The following is a 27,632-nucleotide window of genomic DNA, read 5'->3' as shown; positions in this document are numbered from 1 at the left end:
CATCACTTTTAAATACGGCTTTATTTAGAGAAAAATAAGCTTAGCCATGCCACAATTCAACTGGAGACAGACAGATTGAAAGTGGTACAGATCACAACACAATGACATAATGGCATGGATTCTGTTCTATACAAAGTCTTCCTCTCTATCCCACTCTGTTTCATACAGATCTGAAAGACACTGAGAGAGACCCCCCCGCCCCCCCCATGACAGGCCACGATGGCTGCACACCGTAGTGACTGTGTTCTATTCAGAGCCTAATAACTTAAAACACATTCAGTCTCAATATGTCAGAGTCTTTCATGCAGTATGTACAGAGCAGCATAGACTATATACGTGTGAAGCTATCAAAACCACTCAGGTACAATCCACCAAGTATCTTCTTGCTTTAATTAAACCCTGCATAATATTATCTGATTATTTCCAAGAGCGCTTGGGTTTATTGCGATCAATACCTCGCCAGTCCGATATTAGTCTTTGCTAAAGTGACCATGGCTGAAGGTGCATGTTCAGGTTCTGAGGCCATGGCCGATCGGTTGTGCTTCATTAATACGCTGTGTGCCTCTGCTGTTGATGCAGACACAGCTTTTCTACATTCAGAGCATGCTGGTCGACTGCAAGCGTTTCCTTCCCCGGAGTAAGTACTTTGAACCCTTACTGTGCAGTGCAACGTGTGGTTCATTTTACTGCAAGCTCTTTCAAAAACTCAAAGTGGTCAGAACAGTTAAGAGGAAATTCAGTTTGTTTTGTGTATTTACAAAACAACTGTGCACTAATCAAAATGGAATGGAAAAAAGACAGGATCGCCAAATCCAAACGCTTCACGTGCAGCAAATCCATATTAAATAACAAACGTTTTTCTTACTGTGCATTCATAGCACCTTGATTCATTTATTACTCCGGATAGACAATAAAGCTAAACATCTCACTTCTGCATAAGATGGTTGTTCATTTTTTTAGGCTTTTTGTTTTCAAATATTTAAAAAACGCAATACAATTTGACATATATTTAACATACATTTCATAGAAAAATAACTTTTCCGTTAACTTAACCCGATAACTTTTTTCGGGTGCCCTGTTAGTACACTATGTCATCATGGGACTGGCCCTGTTAAACTTAAAAAGGAAAAAGGTTTAAAGGGCTGCCGTTGTGTTTGAAATGAGAATGATGTTTCCAGTATCTCAGTCGCATCTTCGATAGAAGTAGAAATAGTAGTCTGTAAACTGCACCCCCATATAGTTGGGGTCTGTCGCACAATCCGCTTGACCCTGTGGGACAAGAGCATGTGATTAAAAATCGAGGTAAGTACCAGCTCCACACAAACCAAGCCAATCTTCCATATCAGAACAGCATTTGTATTATCATCTGCATTTGTATTATCATCTGCAGAGGGCTGACCACTTCTTTCATCAGTGACTCAGGTCACTTACCTGTCGCCGTGATCAATTATCTAGGTAATGGGCTCTGTGTTGGATATTCATGCTTTATTAAAAGGGTCCTGGAAATGCATATTAATTATAAATCTCGTGTCTCCTGGAGAGGTTGGCATGGCATATACAGACCGTTTAGAAAGCAGAGACAGGTACGGTATGGCACAGAGAGTTACTGTATGGTAAAGCAAGGACAGCTATATGGGTATTGTTCAAGGCAGAGCAAAGATAAAGGGCTGCATGCACGTGGACAATTACTTTTACAGCTATCTTACCGGAGCAGCAGCACGGAAATAGTATGAACTTCTGTACAAAACAGCGACTGGAAGTGGCCACTGGTGCTCAAATCCCTGTGTAGTCTGAAGAAAAGAATACATTTACCAAGACGTGTAAAACAGGAAAAAAAATCCTCATGCATTGGTTTTAATAATGAAAGAAATACATTATAAATAAATAAATGATTCATCTGAAAATGGAACTAGGGTATTGTCATATCTCAGTTGTGTTCCTAAACAGCTACCTCCGGGAATGTAAACAAAGGCATACTCAAAGCCTGACCAAGCTGACTGCACTTCTGCCCAGGAGCTAAACTATGAAGGAATGTACAGTAGTAAACAACACCAAAGAATCCTGTTAAAAACAAACCCCCACACATGCTCCTGACTTCACTGAAATCCACCCAGTCCACCTGCCAGTACTGAGCTGCCAGCCTGTGTGGTGAAACTGATGGACTTTGAAACTGAGCAATCAGGCTGCAATGAACGCCTGGATGTGAGGCTGCGATGCATGGCAATGCATTCACAGAGAGTTACAAAGTGTTCAGACAAGGAACCGCTAGAACCTAACAAATCACTCACAGCTTTATTCAAACACAGAGAATGTCAGGTATAATGGACATGCTGGAACAAATGAAGGCACGTGAGGAAGACACTCTGATATCATGAAGTGTGCCGCCTGCACATATAGGGCTAGATTCTCAAAGCTCTTTCCCCAATATACTGTAGTTACCACACTAGAAATAAACACTTCTGGTGTTTCATTCAGGGTCTCATCAGCAGTCTAGGTTGTTTCTTATTTTATTTGGTGTTTTTTTTTCCTTCCTGAAAGCAATTGCGCTAATGGCATAATTTGGAATAAATATCTTGGAAAATCTGTCTCGTGGTTTTTCTGTTTTCTTGTCTGTTTTTCTGTTTTCTTGTCTCACAATGATAATGCAAATAGCCCTTGTGAGAAACTACCAAAAAGACTGTTGTGATGGTCTTTAGAAGAGCGTGCTGATATTGCTATGAACCATTCTGATCTCAAAACTTAAAACAAGAGAAGCTTCAAGGAAGCAAAATAAGAATTGGAAACCAAACACCATAAATGATACATGGGTAAGAAAATGATTGAAGTTATATCAATACATTTAGTAAATAGACACTGCACTTTTTCCTTATATGTATTTGTTTACACAATTCAGTTGAGTTTATTGCACATATAATATCCATGCCAGAATAGTACATTCATCTTCTTCTCATTACCAGTACTGCAGCCCACTGGGGTGCAATCAGAACCAAGCTGATTGTACAATAAGATGAAGCTGTCTGGAAGTGTTCAAACAGGGATCAAAAGTTAACAATAAAACTTACCTGGGTTTCCTTGTTGTTCTGCTGTCCCTGTCCTGTAATCCGGGTCTAAAGAAAGAAAAACAAAGGCAAGATGTTATCGTTATGTCAAATGTCTGCAGTATTCTTTGTACATGTGTGTTGATTCAATTTTGTTGAATGTGAACAATGATTTGGAGGGTTCACATGTAACAGGGCAGGGGCTGGTTAAGGTTTACATTGCCTTGTGATTGTGTTAATTAATACATAAATGTGATTGGGCTGCTGTATATGGGGGCGGGGCTTGAAAACAGTAAATGGAATGTGGTTCAGCCCCCAAGGCAGTCAAGGGCTGGATTCGGAATTACAGAACTCCAGTGTACCCAAAGCTGGGAGCTGCCAGGTACTTTTGTACTATTCTGTCAGCAGTATTGTTTTATTTTGTACCTGTCCAAGTGATTAGTTTCTTTTTTGTTAGTTTTGTTTTGGGTCACCTTTAAGTACATTTCTTTTTTTTTCTTTTTTTTACTGAACACTTTCAGTCTCTCTGTCCTTGCCGCCTCAGGTATACGTTACCTTTGCGACTGTGTTGTGTGGCGCATGCGATACCGCACAAGCCACTACAATACCAGGAAGAAAAACTAAAGCAACTGGAACGGACAGGAAAATATCAAACAACAGAAGGACCCCAATAACTAGTACATGGCTTCACCAGAAGGTCATTTAACTCTAAAGATTGATTCTATTAGAGAGTGAACCTGTTTACCTGTGTATTGTGTAAAAGCGCTGCTCTTTTCTTTCTGTGCTGGCAATCCGGGCACTGCGCCCCTGCTGTGACCCCACACAGATAGACAACCAGGGCTTCTGAAGAGCTGCGGTGAAGACAGACACGTGGACAGTCAGCCAGGGAACAATACTGTCTCTGGGGAGGAGGGATTCTGCACCGCTCCCATTCATCGTCTATGAGTCAACCAGCACGGGATGCAAACATTCTGTGTGCGTGATTAATTGTTACTGCTAAATAAATTAATATAGAAACAAGTATCTCGACAATAGCAAGCACTCATTTGGCCTATAGGGTTCTCATTAAAGATTCCTGTTAATTACTGGGCTGGATTCGTGTTGTCAATAGTGTCTGAAACGCGTTACATAATTAAAGCAGTAAACAAAAGCAGGCTGTAACGAATCCTTTCACTTACTTCATTTGCAAAGTGATTCTCATCCTCACCGGGGTGTGTTTGCTCAGCGGTATGACGTAGCTGTAGTTTCCGTTTCTGGTTGTTTCACAGATACAAAAAGAGACAATGGTTGGGGTTCAGAACGTCAGAACACATTTAGCTTCATATTCTTGCCCTGCTTAACTTTTAATGTCAAGTTTTAGGTTTGCATGCTTTCATCTAGGCAGCTGTAAAAACACAACATAACTGAGAATGGATTGCAAACAATTGTGTGAGAATTGAATCCACTTCAACACATTGAGCACTGCAACACTGCACAGGCGTGTTTCACTGGAATAACAACAGGAATACGAATAAAAATGCCACACTCACCCACAGTTTTGTTTCAAACAGTACCGGTTGTCAATAATCTGCTGATTTTCCACAATGTGAATGGACTTGATGGTTGTATCAATTACTGTTGAGATAAAGTACAAAGTTAAATATAAACAAATACATCAATCAAGTTATTATGGTGGTGAAAACCCCCTTTTATATATACAGGACACAAAATACCTACAACTGAATTCTAAAGTACCTGTAGTTCTCTTTACATGTTTGGAATGAATGCAGGAAGCCCTACTTACAGTCTTGATCACTTCCAGTGTCGCCAGGGATGCCTCTGTGCAGGTCTTGTTGCCTTTGCCCTGAAAGAAGCAGTTTCAAGTCAGCCCCATTGTACAGCAATACTAGCTATGGATGCTTATAACACCCTACTGTATTATCAAGTATACATAACGACTGCATAATACTCCAACCCCACCTACTGGGCATTTTGCATATTACATTCAAAATGTTAATATTATTGCCGCCTCATTGCAGCTGGCACTGTATGCCCTATCTATTTCTATATATGTCACAATGCTGTTTATTATTCCCTGTATCATACAGCACATTGTCATATCTGTGTGTCGTTATTTACTTTTTAGTTGTTGTTGAGAATTACAGTCCAATAATAGCAGTCTAAAGGGAGTTGATTTAGTCCCAGTATTGTGTGTCTTTCAGTTATATTGGGTCTCCCCCTTCTTATCCTGCGTGGACCCCCATTTCTATTTGACTGGAACTACCAAAGGGGAATCAAGCCTAACCCCTGGAGTTTTACAGAACACTGGAGATCCATCCCTCTCTGTCTTCTCTCACTGCTCCTGGTGATTCCTTGTAAAGTGAGAGCTGATGAGCAGCGCACCTGTTTGCCTCGGTGCCCCCCCTGCCTGCTGCTCTGGCAGGCTGAAAGAGCTGGCATTGCCAGCCCCTGCAGAGCAGCAGCAGACCTCATCGCAGGGGAGGATGTTGCAGAAATCAATATCAGGGGGCCAGGGGCCAGGGACTGTGGTGCTGACAGCTGAAACCCACACAGAGAAATACAGACATCCATGAATCAAGCAATACAACCAAGAAACAATACCCAAACACATGCAGCAATACATGCATGCAAAAAACATCCAGAAAAGCATACATAATGGAAACTATTGCTGTATTTATTTATTCATCCAATCAGTACAACTATTCTGTCTTCTCATTTCAGAGAAAGCTGAGCTCTTGTTTTATTCAGTGCTAACCTCCACACTGTACCTGCTGTTGAAGAAGAGGTAGGGGTTGCAGACGTCACAGTGCTGTCAGTCGGGGGAAAGACTGAAGTGTTGCTGTTTTAAAAAGCATAATATATTTATAAATAAATAAACCACCGTCAAGTAGCAAGCAGTTAAAAGATGGAAAAAGAAATGAAATATTCTGAACCTCTGCACCTGAGATTGGAGAAGATGTAATCATCGCTGTTCAAGTCAATCAGGTAAAGTGATGTGATTGCAATCACGCTGTGGAAAAAACAACAGTGTTGTTATTAAAGCTTGATCATTTACTGGTGTACAACAGTCTATTGAGATGGATAACATATGCTACGCATACACTGCACTCCACCTGCATCAAACCCTTCTGTGCTGCACAGAACAAAACTTACCAAAAGCCCATGGTGGTCACCAATGTAATGATGGCAGCTTGTGAAAATCTGTGTCGGAGACAGTGATGGTGTGTCTGTGTGGGACACTGCAGAGAAACAAACCCAAAGCAGAAAGGAATGGCAGTCACTGAAATGCACAACAACGACCTGGACTAACTGAAAGAAGATTGCTCTCACTCACTTTGGTGGACTTCAGAGGCTGTCGAGGTGGTGGGATGCTGCTGCTTCTACTTACTGTCCTGCAAGATAAAATATATACCTGATAAACCAATCAGACTTTAAAACAAATGCTAATTAAACATTCGAATCTTAGAACAGCTGCTAAATAAAAGCAGTTTCATTATATACATGTAAAAAATATATACAAATAATATACAAAGAAGGGTTAAAAAAATGGCAGACAACTCTTGTTCTGTATGAAAAAATTATAAGTTACAAATCCATTGACTGCAGTGCAATGTGACTTCCTTATCAGGAAGACTGTTCCATAAAGAAGCACCTGATAGCACATTGATTTTTGTGCCACAAGGAACTGAGACATTCATAGTTTGTACAGTATGAGTTTAAGATAGCACACCTTGACCCTTAACAATAAGTAACTGAATTGAATTGGGAGAGAGCCAGATAGATTGATTAGTTGGTCAAAAGAGCAGCAGTGCAACGGTGTCCTTGACAACATGTGACCTTCGAGTAAAGCTCACAATAGGGAGTGTGTAGAGCACAGCTGTTATGGGATTCACAGAAGCAGAAGCTGCTGAGGGAGAATTCTGATATTGTAAGTGACTGATTTGGAAAATATTCTCGAGAGCCGGCAAAAGGCAACTTCAGCTATCGAACGACAATAAAGATGTGAAGGCTTTTAAAAAAACACAAATTAACATACTCCATTCCCTCATAGTTTGGCTGTATATATTTCAGTCTCTGACTTCACGCTCACATAAGTAAAGGGAACTCTCTCTGGGAGGTGATTTAGTTGTACAAAGTGGAGTCTGTCTCCTCTAACAGCACAGCAGACAGCTAGTCTCTGAATCTAGACTCAGGGGGTATGATTCCAGTGGTTCCTTACTTTAGGTCAATCCCCTTAATCCTGACACTACAGAAGCATAATGCTTTTCTGTCCCAGTTCAATTCCTGGGCAACAAGTATTAAATCCCATCTAATCACACAGAGGCCTGGATCAAATCAAAATGATGGCACTGCCATGATTATACTTTATGATGGGTTCATTTGTGTCGGATCCTAGATCCGGTAGCTTTTTGTTAATAAGTTAACCCCTGCTTTATGATGTCTATGAGGCACAGCAGTCAAAGTGAAAATGAAAGTCTGGAAAACACTACTGCCAAATGATTTGTTGAGAGAGGTAATGTTATTAAAAGATAACCCATTCTTATTACCCCTTTTAAAATGCAGAAATCCTCTGAGGAAACTGCTTTAAACCACACGCACTGCTTCAAACGTTTCCCCCCAGAGGAGCCGTCATGTGTTCCAATGTAAACAAATCTACTACAATAACATGGATGTATATGTACAGCTATTTTGATTTACTTTCCTGTATAAGACACTGGAAATATTGTATTTTATCCTAGGATAGTTTGAGAACAGTCGCTGCCCCCTTCAACCCGAGCTCACAACATCCATCCTTTCAAAAACTGCACAGACAGGAGCTGTAAACTTTCAAATTCAAAGATTTGGATATTCAAATTGCACTTGGCCAGTGCATACACACTCGTGTTTACTAATTCCGTCTGAGTGTAAATATTCCCCCGGTAACCGGGTGCTCTGCACATTATTCCATGACACACGCACGCACGCACGCACGCACGCACGCACGCACACACACACAGTGTGATATGTACCTATTTGTACTCTTATCGCTGGTGGCTGATTTCATGCTGCCGATGCGTTTCAGCTTCTCGATGCGTTTGTTCCAGATCTCCAGCTCCTGAATCCGGTTTTCTAAGTTGTCTGTCAGTTTACAGAGCTGTTTGACAGCGCCTACATTCTCCATGAAGATTTGCTCCTAAACGAAACAAGAAGATAAAGCAAAACAGAAAAAAATTAAGCAATATGTTAGGCAATAGGCTTCCCCGACGCTTGGAATATTAAAAATTTGAATCATTTCGAGGGAGTCCTTTCCTACCTTATCGACCATGAGGAAGTTAGCTATCGTCTCCCCGTCAGTGCAGACTACGTCTCCAACGTCTTTCACAGCGGAAGGAAGGAGATCCTTCACCTCCTGGGCTATTATACCTTCACCAAGAGGAAATGTGTTAGGATGCCATTAAGACCACAACAGGAGCACTCTGAATCACTCTGTAATTTCAACCTCTGAGCCTCAGTGAGGGGTGACGGGCTAGGGCAGCTGCACTGTGGTCCTCCGTTCTGTCTCACACAGGTAATGCCCAGACCAGACCAGGACCCTCCTTTCTGCTGAATCGAAGCATACCTGTCTCATGGGCCTGGTCGATTCCCATCTTCAATGCAAACTCTGGCTTGTAGTCATACTCAACGATTCTCATCTGAGCTATCCTTTTCAGCTGCTCGGTGGAGTCTACCTGCAGGGTTAAACACACTACAGTGTCATCGCATGCTGCATCATATTCAGGGGGCATCATATATATATATATATATATATATTTGTTTTTCTTTTTTTATGAACATAATATGTATATTCTTTACATTGTTTTTAAAGTTGTTCAGATTGTACTAATGCATTTCAAACATATAGCTAATGTCCTTTCTCAGTCACACATCACCATGTGAAATATTCAGTACAGTGCCATTGTATGTACCGTATGTACAGTAAATCTATACAATGCAACAGGCTCTTGGGAAAATCTCATAGAGCTTCATATTATGGCTCTCTTGATTTAGGGCTGAGGGTTGGACATTTGTTTTTGGTAAAATCAAGTGAAAGTGCAACACAATGATGACGTGGAAGCGTTTAAATACGTAAACTGCTTACTTTACTGAATGCACAAACACTGAAGCCGTGTGCATTCCAGTTAAATCATTATTTTGTATCTTTGTTATTTTTCGTGTTGTTTCTCATGGCTCTTTAAGAACTCTCTGCTACTCAATATGGCTCTTTCGTTCAGACAGGTTGAGGCCTGATGCATGTCAGCTGCCTCTCTGAGAGGGGTGTAAGAGTCCACGCTGCCTACCTCCTGGATGCATGTCAGCTGCCTCTCTGAGAGGGGTGTAAGAGTCCACGCTGCCTACCTCCTGGATGCATGTCAGCTGCCTCTCTGAGAGGGGTGTAAGAGTCCACGCTGCCTACCTCCTGGATGCATGTCAGCTGCCTCTCTGAGAGGGGTGTAAGAGTCCACGCTGCCTACCTCCTGGATGCATGTCAGCTGTCTCTCTGAGAGGGGTGTAAGAGTCCACGCTGCCTACCTCCTGGATGCATGTCAGCTGTCTCTCTGAGAGGGGTGTAAGAGTCCACGCTGCCTACCTCCTGGATGCATGTCAGCTGTCTCTCTGAGAGGGGTGTAAGAGTCCACGCTGCCTACCTCCTGGATGCATGTCAGCTGTCTCTCTGAGAGGGGTGTAAGAGTCCACGCTGCCTACCTCCTGGATGCATGTCAGCTGCCTCTCTGAGAGGGGTGTAAGAGTCCACGCTGCCTACCTCCTGGATGCATGTCAGCTGCCTCTCTGAGAGGGGTGTAAGAGTCCACGCTGCCTACCTCCTGGATGCATGTCAGCTGTCTCTCTGAAAGGGGTGTAAGAGTCCACGCTGCCTACCTCCTGGATGCATGTCAGCTGCCTCTCTGAGAGGGGTGTAAGAGTCCACGCTGCCTACCTCCTGGATGCATGTCAGCTGCCTCTCTGAGAGGGGTGTAAGAGTCCACGCTGCCTACCTCCTGGATGCATGTCAGCTGTCTCTCTGAGAGGGGTGTAAGAGTCCACGCTGCCTACCTCCTGGATGCATGTCAGCTGTCTCTCTGAGAGGGGTGTAAGAGTCCACGCTGCCTACCTCCTGGATGCATGTCAGCTGTCTCTCTGAGAGGGGTGTAAGAGTCCACGCTGCCTACCTCCTGGATGCATGTCAGCTGCCTCTCTGAGAGGGGTGTAAGAGTCCACACTGCCTACCTCCTGGATGCATGTCAGCTGCCTCTCTGAGAGGGGTGTAAGAGTCCACGCTGCCTACCTCCTGGATGCATGTCAGCTGTCTCTCTGAGAGGGGTGTAAGAGTCCACGCTGCCTACCTCCTGGATGCATGTCAGCTGTCTCTCTGAGAGGGGTGTAAGAGCACGCTGCCTACCTCCTGGATGTTCCGCTTGGCTCTCATGTCCGAAGGGTGCATGACTGTCCCCATGACTTTCATATTTCCACACACAACCAGCGCCTCGTCCGGCGAGTCTGTGTTGATTCCCACCCGGCCGTGGCAAACCACGGACTCCGGAGCGTGTCCTCGCTGCCACAGCTGGTCCGTGTCGTTCTCAAACTGCCCCGGGTTAGACGCCTGCAATGGCAAGGCAAGATCAGACTTCCCACTTGTTCACGAGAGGCCTCGGCATGCTTTATAGGGCTCAAAACAAAGTATGTAGAAATCAAAGGTTCAAACAGCTCTACCTACCCTTACTATGATTCTTTCAGACATGTGAGCAACGACCAGGTAGTTTTGGTCCTGCAGTGCAGCATACAGCCCAACAACCAACATGAAGTACCTACCGGAGAAAGAGAAGAGCATCATTACAGTACTGAAGTTACATAGTAGTACAGTACAAGATACAGAAATCTACGATACACTTCAAAATACAGACATGTGGTAACAAGGCAGATAGCATTTGCTTACATTTAAATAGGTTCACCAACAACTAAAATGTTACTAAATATGGTTCTATTTTGTTAATGGTTAGATCATTTCTTGTAACCTATTTATAAACGAATAAAAAAATAATTATGAGCAAGTGAGCATCTTAACCACTATGCAAAAGAGTCAGTCTCTCCTGCAGGTGTCGTTATAGAGCTTTTAACCTCTACAGCCACACTGACAGAGTCACAATCTGTAGCGCAGTGCAACACTGCCCATTACTTTAGCAAGCCAGCACTCTCCCAAGTTCCACATGGACAATCATAAGGTGACCTGCCCTTTACACAGCTCCCTTGTCCATCAAACTATGTTAACGATTAATAGAAAAAATGAAGCCAATGTGTTAATATGATATTAAACCTGTACCTTTTAAAAATAAAGAGCGATCATCAACTGATGTTTTATCTTACGGTGATGTCTTTGGAGTGAGCCGGTGTCTAACTTCAGCACCTCCGCTGAATGGTTTAGTCACTCACCTCTGGTCTGGGTTGGGCTTGCCCTTCTTCCTCATGTTGTTTGTTGTTGTCTCACTGAAGTGCAGCCTCCCCAGCGTTACCTTGGTGACCTTGTCCCCAGGAAGGCTCACTCTGAAAGGTCAGACAGCGGTCACAGCATTGCAGAAAGCAAGCACGTGCAGCATGTCTGGTATTAAAGGTTATTCAATGCAACCTACAGTATCTGCCTTACAACTGCAGATATCATTCTCCTAGTGTCTGGTTATTAAGAATAGCATGTTACATACACACCAAATGTGTTTCTAAATACCACAATTAACATACAATTTGCTAGCAGGGTGTAGTCTGTGTCAGATAACAACAGATCTGATTTGGGAACAGCAAACGCAAATATAGATTAAAAGTATGAACAGATAAGCTATGCTACCTCCTCACCAACTATGCTACCCAGCTCCTGGTCCAGGCCCTGGTACTCTCCCGCCTAGACTACTGCAACTCCCTCCTGGCTGGCCTCCCTGCATCCGCCACCCGTCCGCTCCAGCTCATCCAGAACTCTGCTGCCCGCCTGGTGTTCTCTCTGCCTCGCTTCGCCCACGCTACTCCACTACTCCGCTCGCTCCACTGGCTCCCGATCACCGCTCGCATCCAGTTCAAGACTCTTGTACTAGCCTACAGATGCCTTGACCAGACTGCACCCAGCTACCTCCAGACCCTCATCTCTCCCTACACCCCCACTCGACCTCTCCGCTCCGCCTGCACTAGAAGACTAGCTCTACCTCCGCTACGCTCCCCTGCCTCCAGAGCCCGCTCCTTCTCCACCCTTGCTCCGCAGTGGTGGAATGACCTTCCTACAGATGTCAGGACTGCCCAGTCCCTGACCACATTCCGGCGCCTCCTCAAGACTCACCTCTTCAAAGAGCACCTGTAGAACTCCTCTGTTTGTATCCTGGGACACTATCACCCTTCATGTAAATGTGCTTTATTTTGCTCTTATCTGCCCCCTATTTTACTGCATTTAATCCTGTACTTCAGAATACTGTAATCTGCCAAGTGTTTAACCTGTAGTACTTTGTATTTAATCACATCCTGATGTAACTATCACTATTTAATCATATCCTGATGTAACTATCACTATTATCTGCTGTATTATTGAATTGTGGTTTGTCACACTTGTACTTTGCTTGAACAAAAGTTATTGTATTTCTTGCTCTTATTGTATTACTTGTATTGTAACACTTGAAATGTATTTGCTTACGATTGTAAGTCGCCCTGGATAAGGGCGTCTGCTAAGAAATAAATAATAATAATAATAATAATAATAATAATAATAATAATAATAATAATAAGAGGATTTTTTTTTATGTGAGTTAGCGTTTCTTACTTGACTGGTAGAAATGGCTTTTTGCTTCTATCCGACTGTGACTGTTCAATAGTTATTATGTGATCTGGAGCGTCAACCTGGAATTGGAAGGAAATACAGAAATGTTAAATTACACTTTCCCTTTAAGAAAATCTATGAAATCCCCTTAAACTAAAGCACCATTGTGATAACTGACAACATCTGAATCAAAGGTGAGCAAAACCTCCTTAATAGAAAATCTTTCAGGAATTTACACATTCCATAATATCTATATCAGTGAATGTAAAGGGTGGTTATAAGATCACTTGGGGTCTAAACGGTAATAGTAATGAGAAGATACTGTACTCTGTACTGTAATTACAGAGCAGTACATATATTAAATTGGGATGGGGTTTGGGTTAGGGCTGGGGCTGGGGCTGGGGTTGGGGTTGGGGATAGGGATAGGGATGGGGTTGGGGTACGAGATATGGTTAGGGATGGGTTAGGGATGGATTTAGGGATGTGGTTGGGGTTAGGGTGAGGGATGGATTTAGGGCTGGGGTTGAGGTCGAGATGGGGTTAGGGATGAGTTTGGAGTACGGGATAGGGTTAGGGGTGGATTTAGGGATGGGGTTGGGTTTAGGGTAAGGGATGGGGTTAGGGATGGGGTTAGGGATAGGGTTGGGGTTGGGGTAAAAGTTTGGATTAAGGATGAGGTTGGGGTTTAGGGATGGGGTTGGGGTTAGGGATGGGGTTAGGGTTAGGGGTGGATTTAGGGATGGGGTTGGGGTTAGATTGAGGTTTGGGTTAGGGATGAAGTTGGGTTTGGGAGGAGGTTGTGGTTATGGAGGCAGTTGGGGTTAGGGATGGGGTTGGGGTTTAGGGATGGGGTTGGGGTTTAGGGATGGGGTTGGGGTTAGGGATGGGGTTAGGGTTAGGGGTGGATTTAGGGATGGGGTTGGGGTTAGATTGAGGTTTGGGTTAGGGATGAAGTTGGGTTTGGGAGGAGGTTGGGATTACAGAGGCGGTTGGGGTTAGGGATGGGGTTGGGGTTAGGGAGGAGGTTGGGGTTAGGAATGGGGTTGGGGTTAGGGATGGGGTTAAGGTTAGGGGTGGATTTAGGGATGGGGTTGGGATTAGATTGAGGTTTGAGTTAGGGATGAAGTTGGGTTTGGGAGGAGGTTGGGATTACGGAGGCGGTTGGGGTTAGGGATGGGGTTGGGTTAGGGAGGAGGTTGGGGTTAGGGATGGGGATGGGGTTGGGGTTAGGGAGGAGGTTGGGGCTAAGGATGGGGTTGGGGTTAGGGAGGAGGTTGGGGCTAGGGATTGGGTTGGGGTTAGGGATGGGGTTGGGGTTAGGGAGGAGGTTGGGGTTAGGGATGGGGTTGGGGTTAGGGAGGAGGTTGGGGTTAGGGATGGGGTTGGGGTTAGGGAGGAGGTTGGGGTTGGGGATGGGGTTGGGGTTAGGGAGGAGGTTGGGGATGGGGATGGGGTTGGGGTTAGGGAGGAGGTTGGGGTTGGGGATGGGTTTGGGGTTAGGGAGGAGGTTGGGGTTGGGGATGGGGTTGGGGTTAGGGAGGAGGTTGGGGTTGGGGATGGGGTTGGGGTTAGGGAGGAGGTTGAGGTTGGGGATGGGGTTGGGGTTAGGGATGGGGATGGGGTTGGTGTTTGGGAGGAGGTTGGGGTTAGGGATGGGGATGGGGTTGGGGTTAGGGAGGAGGTTGGGGTTAGGGATGGGGATGGGGTTGGGGTTAGGGAGGAGGTTGGGGTTAGGGATGGGGTCTGGGTTAGGGATGGAGTTTGGGTTAGGGCGGTTGGGTTTAGGGATGGGGTTGGGGTTAGGGAGGAGGTTGGGGTTGGGATTAGGGAGGAGGTTGGGGTTAGGGATGGGGTTGGGGTTAGGGAGGAGGTTGGGGTTAGGGATGGGGATGGGGTTAAGGAGGAGGTTGGGGTTAGGGATGGGGATGGGGTTGGGGTTAGGGAGGTTTGGGTTAGGGATGGGGTTGGGGTTAGGGAGGAGGTTGGGCTTAGGGAGGAAGTTGGGGTTAGGGATGGGGTTGGGGTTTGGGATGGGGTTCGGGTTAGGGATGGGATTGGGGTTAGGGATGGGGTTGGGGTTATGGATGGGGTTGGGGTTGTGGCTAGAGAGGAGGTTGGGGTTAGGGATGGGGTTGCAGTTGGGGTTAGAGATGGGGTTAACAATGAGGTTGGAGTTAGGGATGGTGTTAGGGTTGGGTACCAGAAAAATAGAGACTCAAATTTTACTCACCTTGATGCCAAAAACTTTCACGTAAAACTTCTCAATGGGTTTCAGCCCAAGTGGCGTCTTGAAATACGTGGGGTTCCCCATCATTCCAATGTGCACTGTCACCTGGAAGTGGTTCTTCTTCTGGCACACGAAGGCCTCATCAAAGGTGGAGTAATTAAACCCCTTGTCTGTGTCTACATGGTAACCCGGAGCAGGTCTGGGAAGATAAGCAAATGTTTAATCAGGGCATCTTTATTGGGTTCAGAGACAATACCATTCACAGAGAACTGACCAACATTCACGTATTTCTAATTATTATTTATTATTTGTTTATTTTAGCAGATGCCTTTATCCAAGGCGACTTACAGAGACTAGGTTGTGTGAGCTGTGCATCAGCTGCAGAGTCACTTACAATTACGTCTCACCCGAAAGACGGAGCACAAGGAGGTTAAGTGACTTGCTCAGGGTCACACAATGAGTCAGTGGCTGAGGTGGGATTTGAAACGGGGACCTCCTGGTTACAAACCGTGCAATGCAGCGATGGTGAACCTATGGCATGCGTGCCCAGAGTGGCACGCAGAGTCGTATTTGTTGGCACGCTGAGTGCTTTTTTTTTTTTTTTTTTTTGCACGTCCTTTGAGTGGCACTTTGAAAAGCCAGTCAGTTTGATTTGCAAGGACGGCCCCGCCCCCAGTAATTGAGCAGTGCTAACTGTAGCCGTTATTATCTACACGTTCATGGTTGGCTGTTTATGCTGCTGAGCTGCTTTATTCAAGTACCCTGGGAACAGAAAGCTGCTCAAAAACAGTACGTCTGTCCCATGGAGGATCAAATGTAATTGTGGTCAGTTATGGATGTTTCAGTGGGACACGCGGGGAGGAAGGGATCGTTAGCCTGATGCTTGTAGCATTTTACTGACCGTCATCTCCTGTACTAAATGGAGAAATGGCCACAATCTTTTATACTTTATACTCGGGGTCGGGGGTCTGCGAGCCTAAAATAGGTTGAAATTACATAACCAAGCACTTTCGGCTTACGTCTTTTCTAAAAAGATGTACAGCTTTTCGCACACGTGTTAATGTGCAGTGCAAGGTCTTTTGCAGGTGTCACCGGAGGCAACACGTGTATTTGTGCATTGAACTTTAAAGCAAATGTCCCACTCTGCTTTGATTGTCAAACCCTTCCCTTGTCATAAATACCGAAAATATATTTCACTGTCACATACTCGTATCTCAAACTATGTATTCTTTGTTTGATGCACTGTTTTATTTTAATTTTTTTCTGACGGGTCATAATGTGGTATGTTACCCCTCTTACAGTGGGGAAAAGCAGGTTGTAAATTCTCAAAAAACAAACGTCTCAAAATAAATGATGCCTCTGATATGTAGAGTACATTTGTGGATGCTCCTTTTATTAAAGGTAGTTTGACACCACATAAATCTTTTTCTAATAAGTATGTTATCTGCTACTCGTCTTTTAAATAGTTATTTTACAAAATGTAAAAGCAGTAGATATGTTTTATGTAAGTAAATATACAGTTGAAAAAAAAATGACGGTGCACCGGTAATAATATAATCTGTGAGCAAAAATGGATCTAGGGACGGAAAGAACATGCATATTCATAATTATTCATTTTCTGTCTGAATTTGATCAGTCTTGCTGCCTCACTTTGCCTCCCACTGGTTTGCAGTGAAGTAGTCTTCCACTGCCTTCTACCACAGCCACGGTCCCCGGCCACAGTGTCCAGCAAGAACAGCATGTGAGTGTAGATTAGAATGTGCAGTGTACTTAGGTACAGGGAATGGGGTATGTAAGGGAATTGCTTAGAACAGATTGCGAGTTCTCAGGGACAAGAGGAAATTATGGGAGGTGAGGGGAGACCAGCATTAAGTGCCCAGTGAAGTATAAAGGGGAACAGGAGTGGGATGCGGTTGATTTTAATCATGTGAACCAAAAAATGCAGGGTTTTGGCAAAACAGCTGAAAGCATGTTTGGGGATATCAGGGCTTTTGAAAGAAAGTTAGAGGTGTTTGAAAGAGACATTGACTGTGGACAGCTCAAATACTTCCCAAACCTGAAAACACATTTGCAGAAATCTGCACACTTTGCAGACAGTCCCAGTAATCTGCAGGAAGTTTACCACCAGTTTTCCAAACTCGTGGGGGCTTCAAGGGAAGCATTTGCAGCCAGGTTTATTCAGTTCCGCAACATGGAGGCAACACTGTCTTTCATGAGCAGTCCTGACACAGCCATGTTTGACCAGCTGAATATTTCCCAGTTGGAATGGCTGGGACTTGAAAGTTTGGAAATTGAATTGTTGGAATTTCAAGAAAGTGCAGTGTGGAAAAGAAAATTCACTGATCTGCATGTAACATTACAGCAGATTGAGTGTGACAGAGTAGATGGGGAAAAAGCAGAAAGTGCAGAAAATGAGATATTGAAAGTCTGGAATTCTTTGCCAAATTCTTTCAAAGCAATGAAAACTCTTGGAAATTCACGTCTAACTTTTTTTGGCTCATCATATTTTTGAGCATCTTTTTTCTGGCATGAATTTGATCAAATCAGACATTCGCAACAGGCTGACAGATGACATGAGTGCTGCATGTGTTGCTCTAAAAATGACTGACTATCAACCACAGGTTGAAAAAATGTCAGCAGATATTCAGCAGCAGAAGTCCCATTAGTCATAGGAATGTACATATTGTTCCCCCACACCTGCTCTCCAGACAAGAGAGGGGGGAGGGGGGTTCAGGGTTTGGGGAGGTTGAGAGGGGATGAGGGCGGATGGAGGGGTTCTGTCCTAGTTCATGTAATGTTCTTGATTATTTTGTATTGTGGATTGCTGTTTTTTTTATATGTTTGCTTAATAAAAAACTTAATTACAAAAAAAAAAGGAAACTAAATATTGTTTTAAAAAGTTACCGTTTAGCCACCGTATAACCTTTTACACCCCTAATTAATCATTGGCACCCTTGGCACTTAGTGTAAAAAAAAATCCAACTTTGGGCACTCCAGCTAAAAAAGGTTTGCCATCCCTGGTGTAATGTATTCAGTATGGATAGGACTACATTACATGTGATTTTTTTAGAATTACAACATTCTAGAAATGCTCCTCTATGAATACCAAGTTCAGACAGCAGTGGATTCAAGTTATTTACACCTACAGTTACTGCTTATAGTGTAACATAAGTTAGGTACACTTCAAAATAAAGGTACATGAACTACACTGTAATTATGCTTATGTTACATTCTTAACACATGCACTTACAGCAGTTGTAAACTCTTCCACTCTCACAATCAGAGAATTGTGTGCTAACTGCATGTAGTTAATATTAGCATATTACAGTGTAACTGTGTGTGGTTAATGTACCTGTACTTTGCAGATAAGTTCATAGCTAGCATAATGATTCAGTTTAGTTCAGTGATTACCGGAAGCATTCTGTGTGTAAATGATTGACATTCTAACTAAGAGGCACTGAGTCACAACACTGAGGCAGCAACATCAGTAATCAGCTGACAAGCTGCTGTGTCGCTCCTTTATCAATTGTGCTTATTGCCTTTACAGTGCCCTCTCATGAGATTGCCACTGGGAAACCAGACACTTCTTCTGCTGTAGGTCATCCTAGTACTTGTGCTGTGGGTCACACGGCTTTATTGCAAAAATAAGTTTGTTTGAACTATAATAGTACCTGAAGTCAAATAAATAAAAGACCTTGAACAGAAAAAAAGGAGAACAACTGATAATAAAGCAAGTGCAAACAGAAGTACAGGGATAGGTTTTACAGCCTTGGTTACAGTGTAACAGAGGATACATCTAAACAAGTACTGTACCTTTAAATACAGACCTTTTCTCTGATAGCGGTGTCAACCTCATTAGGATCGGTGGCAAGCTGCAATATTTATAAACAATATTCTTTCGAAATATTTTTATATATTGTTTTTGTATTACAGTAATCCGTCACGTATCTGCCCGTCACATATCTGCCCTAACCGTTTATCCACCATGATCAAGCTCTTCAGCAATGCAAAATGGCTATAGAAAGCAAAAGTGAGTTGTGCTTATGACTGAAAAATATTTTAAAAATTCGTAAACCTATGCATTTTGCTGCTGTGTAAATGACCCGACACTAATGTAAGTGTATATGGCACTGTGACACGGAGGATCTTGCGGGATGTGTGCCTTTAGGAAAGCAGCTGGGACGTGTAACAGGAGGCAACTAATTGAGCAGGGAGGCTTGCCCGATGCTGAGCTGATCGGGAGGTCCGGATTGGATAGGGGGCGTGTCTGGGGAGCCTGCACGCAGCTCGAGGCGATTGCACTGCCATGGCTACACAGCTGGAGTCAGATATGGGCTGGGTTATTCCAGCACCTGGTAAAGACGTGACAATGGGACCCTCCCTGGCACTGGGCTTCTCCCCGTCTCACATACTCACAGGCTTTCACAGTTGCAGTTGCACAGGACTGTCCACTGGCCCGGATGGTACATGGTCCAGGTTAAAGACTGATAACCTCCCGTCCCTGTGCTGCCATTCTGTCCATCGCTATCATAGCCAGATGCATCTGCACAATTCTCGCCATTCACTGCTGCAACACACAGTGAGTCCCGGGTTAATCTTCCATTTAACTGCAACTTCAAGGAAATTAGACAGCATATAGAGCTGGGGACCTTTCTGAAAGCTGTGAGTGACATTTGTTTCTAGCCAGTATATGAGACCTATATAGAAATGTCTGTCTTTACTGTGGAGTCAGCTCTCATAAACTAAGCCAGTGCAGACAAGGTCACAAAGTGCAGGGATGCAATTAAGATTCCCATTGCATCCCAATCCACTCCTGGTTTTACTAGTAGTTTAATAAGACACACCTTAATAATACACTGTGGCTCATTAAGCTCATAGTAAAACCTGGAATGAGAGAAACTGCTACGCAGTAGGAGTCTTATGTCCATCCCTGAAGTGGATGGTTGACCTCCAAGGTGTTGGTGACTCAGTGATGTATTTATCTGTTGCCTCCAGAATAATTGCACCCCTTGCATGTGACTGTGCTGATCTGGCTCCCCCTGGTGGCCCTACACCCAGTTGACAGTGTTACAGAAAGGTGTTCCACATGTTTTTGTCCATCCCTGTTGCACGCACACTTACCGAAGGAGTCTTTTGGCCTGCCAGCAGTGTTCCACACACACTGGTCCACACTCCCTTCAAAGGAGTCGGAGTGCTTCCTCTTTTTGGTTTCCGGTAACACAGCTCTGTACAATAAAGTGACAGCTCAACTAGAGAGATGGTGTGAACTGAGTGAAATTAAGGAAAATACAAAGGTAGCTTATTCCACAGGCGAGAGAGAAGAAAACTGCCTAGGGTCGAATTCAATCACCTTAGTTCTTCTTATTTTTTTATATAAGATATGGATTTTATAGACCCATATCTTAAAACAAGTTCAAAGGCAAAAACTTTCTGAAAAGAATACAATCATGTTAACAGTATTATACCATCTATAACCGATTCATAAAAGTACATTATCTGCTCCAACCTGCAGTTAAGTTGCACTCCTTTTAAATTATGGTTCCTCACAAATGTTCTTCTAATCAGAGCCATAATACTAATCAGAGCCATAATTAAAGTCCAAATGTGTATTTTTTACAAATGGAAGTGTGCAGGTAAATGTCCCCAAAAAACATGCAAGAAGCAAAAAGCTTGCCATTTGTGAATTACTCTTGTGTGGCAAAGTTCAGATTCGTCAAACATACTCATTTGCACCTGTTACTGAGCACAACCCTTCGTAGAGACCTGCTTACCCTGGGTGATGACTGGGCCTTGGAGGCAGGTAAGGGTAGGCAGTGCCCAAGCAGCTGGACGAGGCGGTGCTGAGGCAGGTAGGAGCGGGAGGGGCACTAGGATTCACATAGCTGCTCGGCAGCCCCATGAATTGCTGAGGTACGCTGGGGTGCCTGCCTGGAACCCCCTCTTTAAAGCGACACGATGCACTGCTGGAGTCCACTGCAGGGTTGAACGGCAGCTGGGGGGGCTGGCCAGTGGCCCATGAAGAACTGTTGTGCATGTCTGCCAGGGGAATGGAGTGGACATGGAAAGAGCTGTTAGGATGAGGATGTTAAACAAGCGTCATCAATCACCAGAAACCATGAGAGATCAGAGCAGTGTGGAGAGAATGACAAACCTGGTATCTGTGGAGGTGAGCAGGCTTCAGAGCCAGAGTCAGGAGGAGAGTCTGGTAACATCCTGGACAGAGAAATCAGTGAGACAGGCTACTCAAGATCAGTTTATCCACCTTGCCAAGTCAAATAATTACCGGCAACATAACATAAGAGATAACATAACTGCAGCATTCAAAAATACATCTGCTGACATAGCAAAACAGTTTACGAGTTGGGAGAAGTTTGTATAAAACTGTGATCCTGATACGATCCTGCTCTCAATTATTAGTTAGTTACAAACAGTAGTCCACCAGGTGACACTGTTTCCAGTGCAAACCTCCATAAGTCACTAGTACACCATTTATTTTCTTTTCTTCAAAAACAAATACAATACAGCATTACTATACAGCATTACTCTACAGCATTACTATACAGTAGAATTAGAAACACTTGAATGATCTCCATAATATTTTCTTTCATAATACGTTTTTTTAAAGACAAGACCAACTGCATCAGTAGAGATGGTTACATACAGTAAATGCTATCATGTATCTACAATACTATTCTTGCTTTATACACAGCCTGTGGTTAGCATATGCATTTATTTAAAATAAATTCAAACAAGCATTTCCTGCCCAAATGCTTCTCTCCCAGCTTCAGCACAGGCTTTGTTTTGTCTGTATTGGATATCTTCTGTCACTACATCTAAAGAAAGGCAAGTAGAATTCATACTGTATAAAGGAGCTCTGGGAAGTACTTACAATCTGAAAATCAATGAATATCTCTAATTCAAAGAGTGCAAATATACAGTATGGGCCAATGACTGAATGTTTTAGTTAATCTGATTATAAGACATTGTAATAATATATCAAAGTTGAACAAGAGAACAAAAATGAACCTACTTATCAACTCCACCTCCGGCAACCATTCTAATGAGAAAATAAAAAAAAGGAATACACAGATTATAAGAACATACACTTTACGAATATTACTTATTATTGTTGCCTTTATCTATGGACTCCAAGGCCCAGATTCACTAAGCTTTTACTCCAGGGCAAAGTTTCAAATACACATTGGAATGATAAGTTCAGCTTCAGTGAGGAGTTCAAATAGAATTGTAAAGCTGAAAGAAGCAATGATTTTTACAGGGGTGGCAAGCACATTTTTAAAGACCTGTCGTTCATTTCTAGTTATTATAGGAGGCTGTGTGGTCCAGTGGTTCAAATCCCAGCTCACTCACTGACTCACTGTGTGATCTTGAGCAGGTCACTTAACCTCCTTGTGCTCTGTCTCTGCAGCTGATGCATTGTTCCACCACCCTAGTCTCTGTAAGTTGCCTTGGATAAAGGTGTCTGCTAAATAAACTAATAATAATAGTTGTCAAAACATAAGGGGGCATTTTCTACATTGGTGTTGTTATGTTATCTAATGTTATCTTGCATACCAATACTGCAATATACTGTATTTATTGATTTGGCTATTGCAACAGTAAAAATGCTCATTGACTCACAAGGTTGCCGGGTCAATGTCGTTGCTAAGATACCGCTCCAGCATGCTGGTGTCCACCACGGGGCTCTCCAGGACACTGGTGACATCATGCCCTAGACAGAATGTGAGAAAGCAGTCAACTTTTAAGCAAAGACTTCCTGAAACAGGGGCTGGCCTCCTTCCACAGGCACCCACTACCACGTCCAATGAAGTCACTGAGGTCTTTCTGCTTTCACATGATTGTTGCTGAATAGTTGCACAGTTTTTTTTTTTTATTTATTTATTTATTAATCACCAATTATTTTATTATTTTCTCCCAATTTGGCATATCCAATTATTTTTAGGCTCAGCTCACCGCTACCACCCCCACGCTGACTCGGGAGCGGCGAAGACGAACACATGCTGTCCTCTGAAGCGTGTGCCGTCAGCCGACCGTTTTTTTTCACACTGCTCAGCCACCTCAGAGCTACATCGTCGGAGGACAACGCAGCTCTGGGCAGCTTACAGGCAAGCCCGCAGGTGCCCAGCCTACAGGGGTCGGTGGTGCACGGTGAGCCTAAGCCCCCCCCCCCCCCCCTCAGAAATTTCCACTCGGTTCGGGAGAGCCAGCCTTGTTTTCGGGATCATTCTTGTCGTATATGGTAGGAATTAACCCATAATAGTGCTGATTGGACAGCTGGTTGGTATAGCTGAGTGGCATGCTTCCAAACCTGTATTGGATCTAAGGAGTTAACTTTTGTTTAATGTGGCTATTTCATGGTTTAAAAGCAACAAAGAGCCATTTCTGTTTTAATTCAAACACTATTAATTTGGTTAAAATCTCTTTATTAACCTCTCTTGTTTGATTGGGCTTCGCCAGTGAGTGACAATAAAGATAAACAAACTGAAACTTTATCCTTTTTATCTAACTGCGAAAAAAACAAGGCTATGGATAACCCTCCCAGAGTGCAGTTCTGCCTGCTCTTTGGAAACCGTTATTGATAGTGAGAGGAATATGGCAGCAGTTAGGAATGGAATTTGAAACACAGACGGTATTATTTCATTATTTTTACAATCAGCTCATATCACTCCACGCGTGACCCACATAGTTAAGCTTAGATGAAGTGATTTACTTATTGCAGTACAGGATTTCTATTGGCTGCTCTGTGTGCCAATCACAAGGACTTCTTTGCTGGGGCTGTTTGGAGTAAATTAGCAGAAAGATGGTTTCAGTATTACCTGTGGAAGCAGCTGCTTTTATATTACAAAACAGAGTATGATCACTTGCCCAGCAGTCTTGTAGACTTACTAAACTTAATACTAAACACTTTAACACTTTTCACACTCTCTCAGCTGGTTTTAAGGGAATTTGCTTACTCACTGTATAACCTTTTTTTTTTTGTTTTTTTCCCATTATTATCGGTCCGTTAAGTTTGAGAACTACACTGAAAGGTATTCTGCGTTATTATGCCATTCACTGCTTAGCGGGATACGATTACTGAGCATCTATTATTTAAAAAATAAATAAATAATATTTTTTGACGACACTCAGACTAAATAAATGTACAGCTGCGTTATGAAAACTAAGGGTGCGTGCAGAATGATCTCCGTGAACACACCATGATATATAAATAGACGGTGCGATGCGTGCGCATGATGTATTCGTGTGCGTGACGTAGCCATAGAAATTGTAAAAAAAAAAAAAAAAAAAAAAAAAATAGCGTCAGACAGTTGCTAATATCCGAAATCCATCAACATTAAAGTCTATTGGGTGGGATTGTTTCCCGTGAAAATGTTGTTAATAACCGAAAGTTGTCTTAAGGGTTGCTAATAACCGGCATCTACTGTATTTCATTTCTACATGTTTTAATTCTATTGGTTTTTGCACTTAGGGTCAGTATGTAGCAGACTCACGGTACTAACTATTCCAGCAAAAACGTGTCAGTGGAGAGAGAAAGCCTGTGCACCCCAAGTGATCATTTTTCAAACCCCTCACTTCATATAGGAAGGTTGTGCTTCTGATAGAATAGTTAGTTTGCAGATATGCTGTAGTGTCTGTCTAATTATATTAATAAACCACAGCACTCTGTGCATTTTGTTATTTCTGTCCCACTTTGAAACTGCAGTTTGCTTTTTTTGTGTCAGAGGCTGCCAGTATGCCAGTGTGTCATTGGCATTGCAGAGTTACATCATTTGCACTTCATTTCAATGCTGGATAATCCTTTTATGACCAGCTGGCCTTGTACTGATAATGGAAACACTATGGCTCTAACAGCTCCGTACATGAAATAGCTCACAGTTCTACAGCTATGACCAAAGGTTTGGCATCACCCTATAGAATTAACAAATTCTGCTTCAAAAAGTCGAAGGAAACCTGTTGAATAATGTTACGTTAACATCTTGAATTACATAACGCTTTGTAGTTTTCAATATATTGTCCTTAACTGACAGTAATTGAAAACATTATACTACTATTATGGCTTTTGATACTCTTTTGCGAGATCATTTTGTAGTTTCTTTGATTACAATAAAATTGTGTTCATATAGGTTTTTTTTCTTCTTATGTCTCAATCCTAACAGCTACAGCTAGAACTAACAACTCTGCAACAGGAAAAAGCAGAACCAGGATCGAAACTAGAAAGAAAAGCTGTTAATAAAGCACAACTGAACATTCATTTTCAGTTTCTGGAACTCAGCCATATCCATCAAAAGCATTTATTTGAAAATGAAACTACAAAAAACACATACATTTCTACAAATAGAGGATGTTATAGCCTTGCTACAACCCTATAAAGCCTTTTCATTTAATATACCGCGAGAGGCTAATGATCTTATCCTGTAGCTGCCTGACTGCACACTGCAGTGTGCCATTTGAATACCCTGCTTCCAGCCCAGGTACAAGTGGTGTTTAATGTGCTGTAAGTATTGCATGCCATTCTGTAGAAAAACACATTATCCAGTGATCTTCTCTGAGCTTCTATTGCACATCTGTTCAGTGAGCGAGCTGGTCTCTCTCTATCTGGAACAGGAAACAATAGGTATATGTGTGTATATTACATTTTCTCTTCTTTTTTCAGTTTAGGCCGCCAAATTATTTTATGACCTTTTTCTCCCCAGAGTTCTCCCTCAACGCAGTACAGGTCAGGAGAACTGAAGGTCAGTGAGCGCCTGCCCCATCCCCATTGTACTGTTGATTTGATGGACAATGACACCCTGTGCCTTCTGCCAGTTCTGTTGTCAATGCAACGCTTGTCTTCTTTCTATTCCTTAAGGATATTATCTTCAAGTATTGCTCATCCTTGTTAGACAGCTTCCAGTCCTGGGTTTGTCAATTACAGATGGTGTTTCTCTGTACTTGTTGATTATGCTTTGGCTACCACACCTTGAAAACCGAGTGATGTGAGTTATTTCACTCAATGTTTTTTCTTCTTTATGCAACATGTCTAAGACTTTTGCACAGCAGTGTATGTGTAATGAAAGTTGTAGCTTGTGGCTTTTCTTTCCCATGAGACAATACCCTGAGCTCAATATTTAGTACAAGGCACATTCTATATAGTGGTCCTGCTGCTGTACCAATGCTCTGTGCCCAAGCCTTGTGGGCTGCTGTATATAACTTGCAGTGTTTTAGTTTACAGCCACATTGTGGATCATGATAATAAGGTAATAAGCAAGGCTTGCAAAACAATATTGCCCATTAGCAGAACCTAGACTAACCTGCATGTGCTTCAGTAATACTTTATTGAGCATTCAGTGGCTATTTAGAGATACATATTTTGACTTCTGCAATGGTAACAGTAACCCGACAAATATTTACTGAACGAAATTCAAACTTAATTTTCAAAACCTTAATGCAGCCTCTAGAATAACTGATGGTTCATTTTACTAGTCCTCCATATTAACGATATTGCTCTAGGTGTTGTTATCGGTCTGCTATGTTTTGTATTTGTTACTTTTAAGGGAACAGGCTTTTAAAGCAATTCCCATAACAGCTCTAAATGTCGTTTGCTGCATGGGACATTATTCACCCCTGAGTGTGGAAGTATGACAGGGTAAGATTATTACTATAAATCTCTCGAAGAAAAAAAAATCTGTTTCTAAAAAAAAAAAAGCCATGTTAGCCAGTCGAGCTGACCTTCTCCCTGTTTCAATGATCATATCAGAAGTAACATCAATCTTCAGCAGGACAGCCACCCTAAAGAGCTACATTGAGCACCCATCATGCAAAAACTGGGGTTTCTGTTGTCGTGGATCATGCTTCACTTTCAGAAAAGTAAAAGTGGGGGACACTTGGTTTGGCTTTTCTGCATCAGCAGCATGCTCATCTGGCATTACCGATTTTGAAACTGAGCTTGTCGTTTGCTGGTCTCTTGGAGTTTTCTGTGCTAACGTTACTGCAGTGGTAGTGAAGCCCTTCCTGTGAAACACACATTGGGAGCAACTTCACTGAACAAAGTACCAGGGTATCACAGACTGTGTTTACTGGGACTCTGGGCTTTACTAGGAATGCTACAGAATGGCGTAGTTTACTGAAGCATCATTTCCGATCTAGTCCACCCGACAGTGCTGCACGTGTACCCTGATGGCGATGGTTGCTGTCAACATGTACCCATCCCTGGATCTGATTCCAATTGGGTATATTCTGGATGAGCGATGGTTCGTGCACCAATTGTCAAGGCTGTGATCAGGGCAAATGACAGCCCAAGCCAATATTAAGCACAGGTCTTAATAAATAATTGTAACCACGCTTAAGGAATCTTGTAGAGTCTGTGCCACACTGTGTGAAGGCATTGATCAGGGCAAACGATGGCTCAACCCGATATTAGGTGCAGGTCCTAATAAAGTGGCCAGGCTGTGTATATTATTGTAATTCATTCCAAAGGTCTTTCTTACCTTCAAAGAACAGCTGCAGAGCCTCGTTTTCCCCCAGCACATCCATCAGTGCATCCAGCCCCCTGCTGGGCTGAGCTGTG

General features: G+C 43.1%; 1 protein-coding gene across 1 annotated transcript; it reads right to left on the bottom strand.

Annotated features, from left to right (window-relative positions):
• Positions 1-201: 201 nt before the first annotated feature.
• LOC117419714 (myelin regulatory factor-like protein) lies at positions 202-27,632 on the bottom strand. The gene is made up of 27 exons (XM_058986493.1): positions 27,553-27,632; positions 22,706-22,796; positions 22,098-22,124; positions 21,219-21,280; positions 20,839-21,103; positions 20,189-20,292; positions 19,484-19,634; positions 15,071-15,266; positions 12,844-12,920; positions 11,484-11,594; positions 10,771-10,861; positions 10,456-10,656; positions 8,638-8,746; positions 8,332-8,441; positions 8,048-8,211; positions 6,373-6,430; positions 6,192-6,277; positions 5,980-6,048; positions 5,807-5,877; positions 5,421-5,576; positions 4,822-4,881; positions 4,568-4,652; positions 4,217-4,291; positions 3,784-3,889; positions 3,063-3,107; positions 1,707-1,790; positions 202-1,269 (listed from the first exon to the last, which is right to left on the bottom strand). The coding sequence occupies exons 1-27, from the start codon at positions 27,596-27,598 to the stop codon at positions 1,183-1,185; spliced, it is 2,787 nt and encodes a 928-aa protein (XP_058842476.1). The 5' UTR covers positions 27,599-27,632; the 3' UTR covers positions 202-1,182.

This window comes from Acipenser ruthenus, chromosome 14 (assembly GCF_902713425.1).
Source record: "Acipenser ruthenus chromosome 14, fAciRut3.2 maternal haplotype, whole genome shotgun sequence".
Taxonomy (NCBI): Eukaryota; Metazoa; Chordata; class Actinopteri; order Acipenseriformes; family Acipenseridae; genus Acipenser; species Acipenser ruthenus.
The sequence above is the reverse complement of the archived record's forward strand: the minus strand, read 5'-3'. Positions and strand labels throughout refer to the sequence as shown.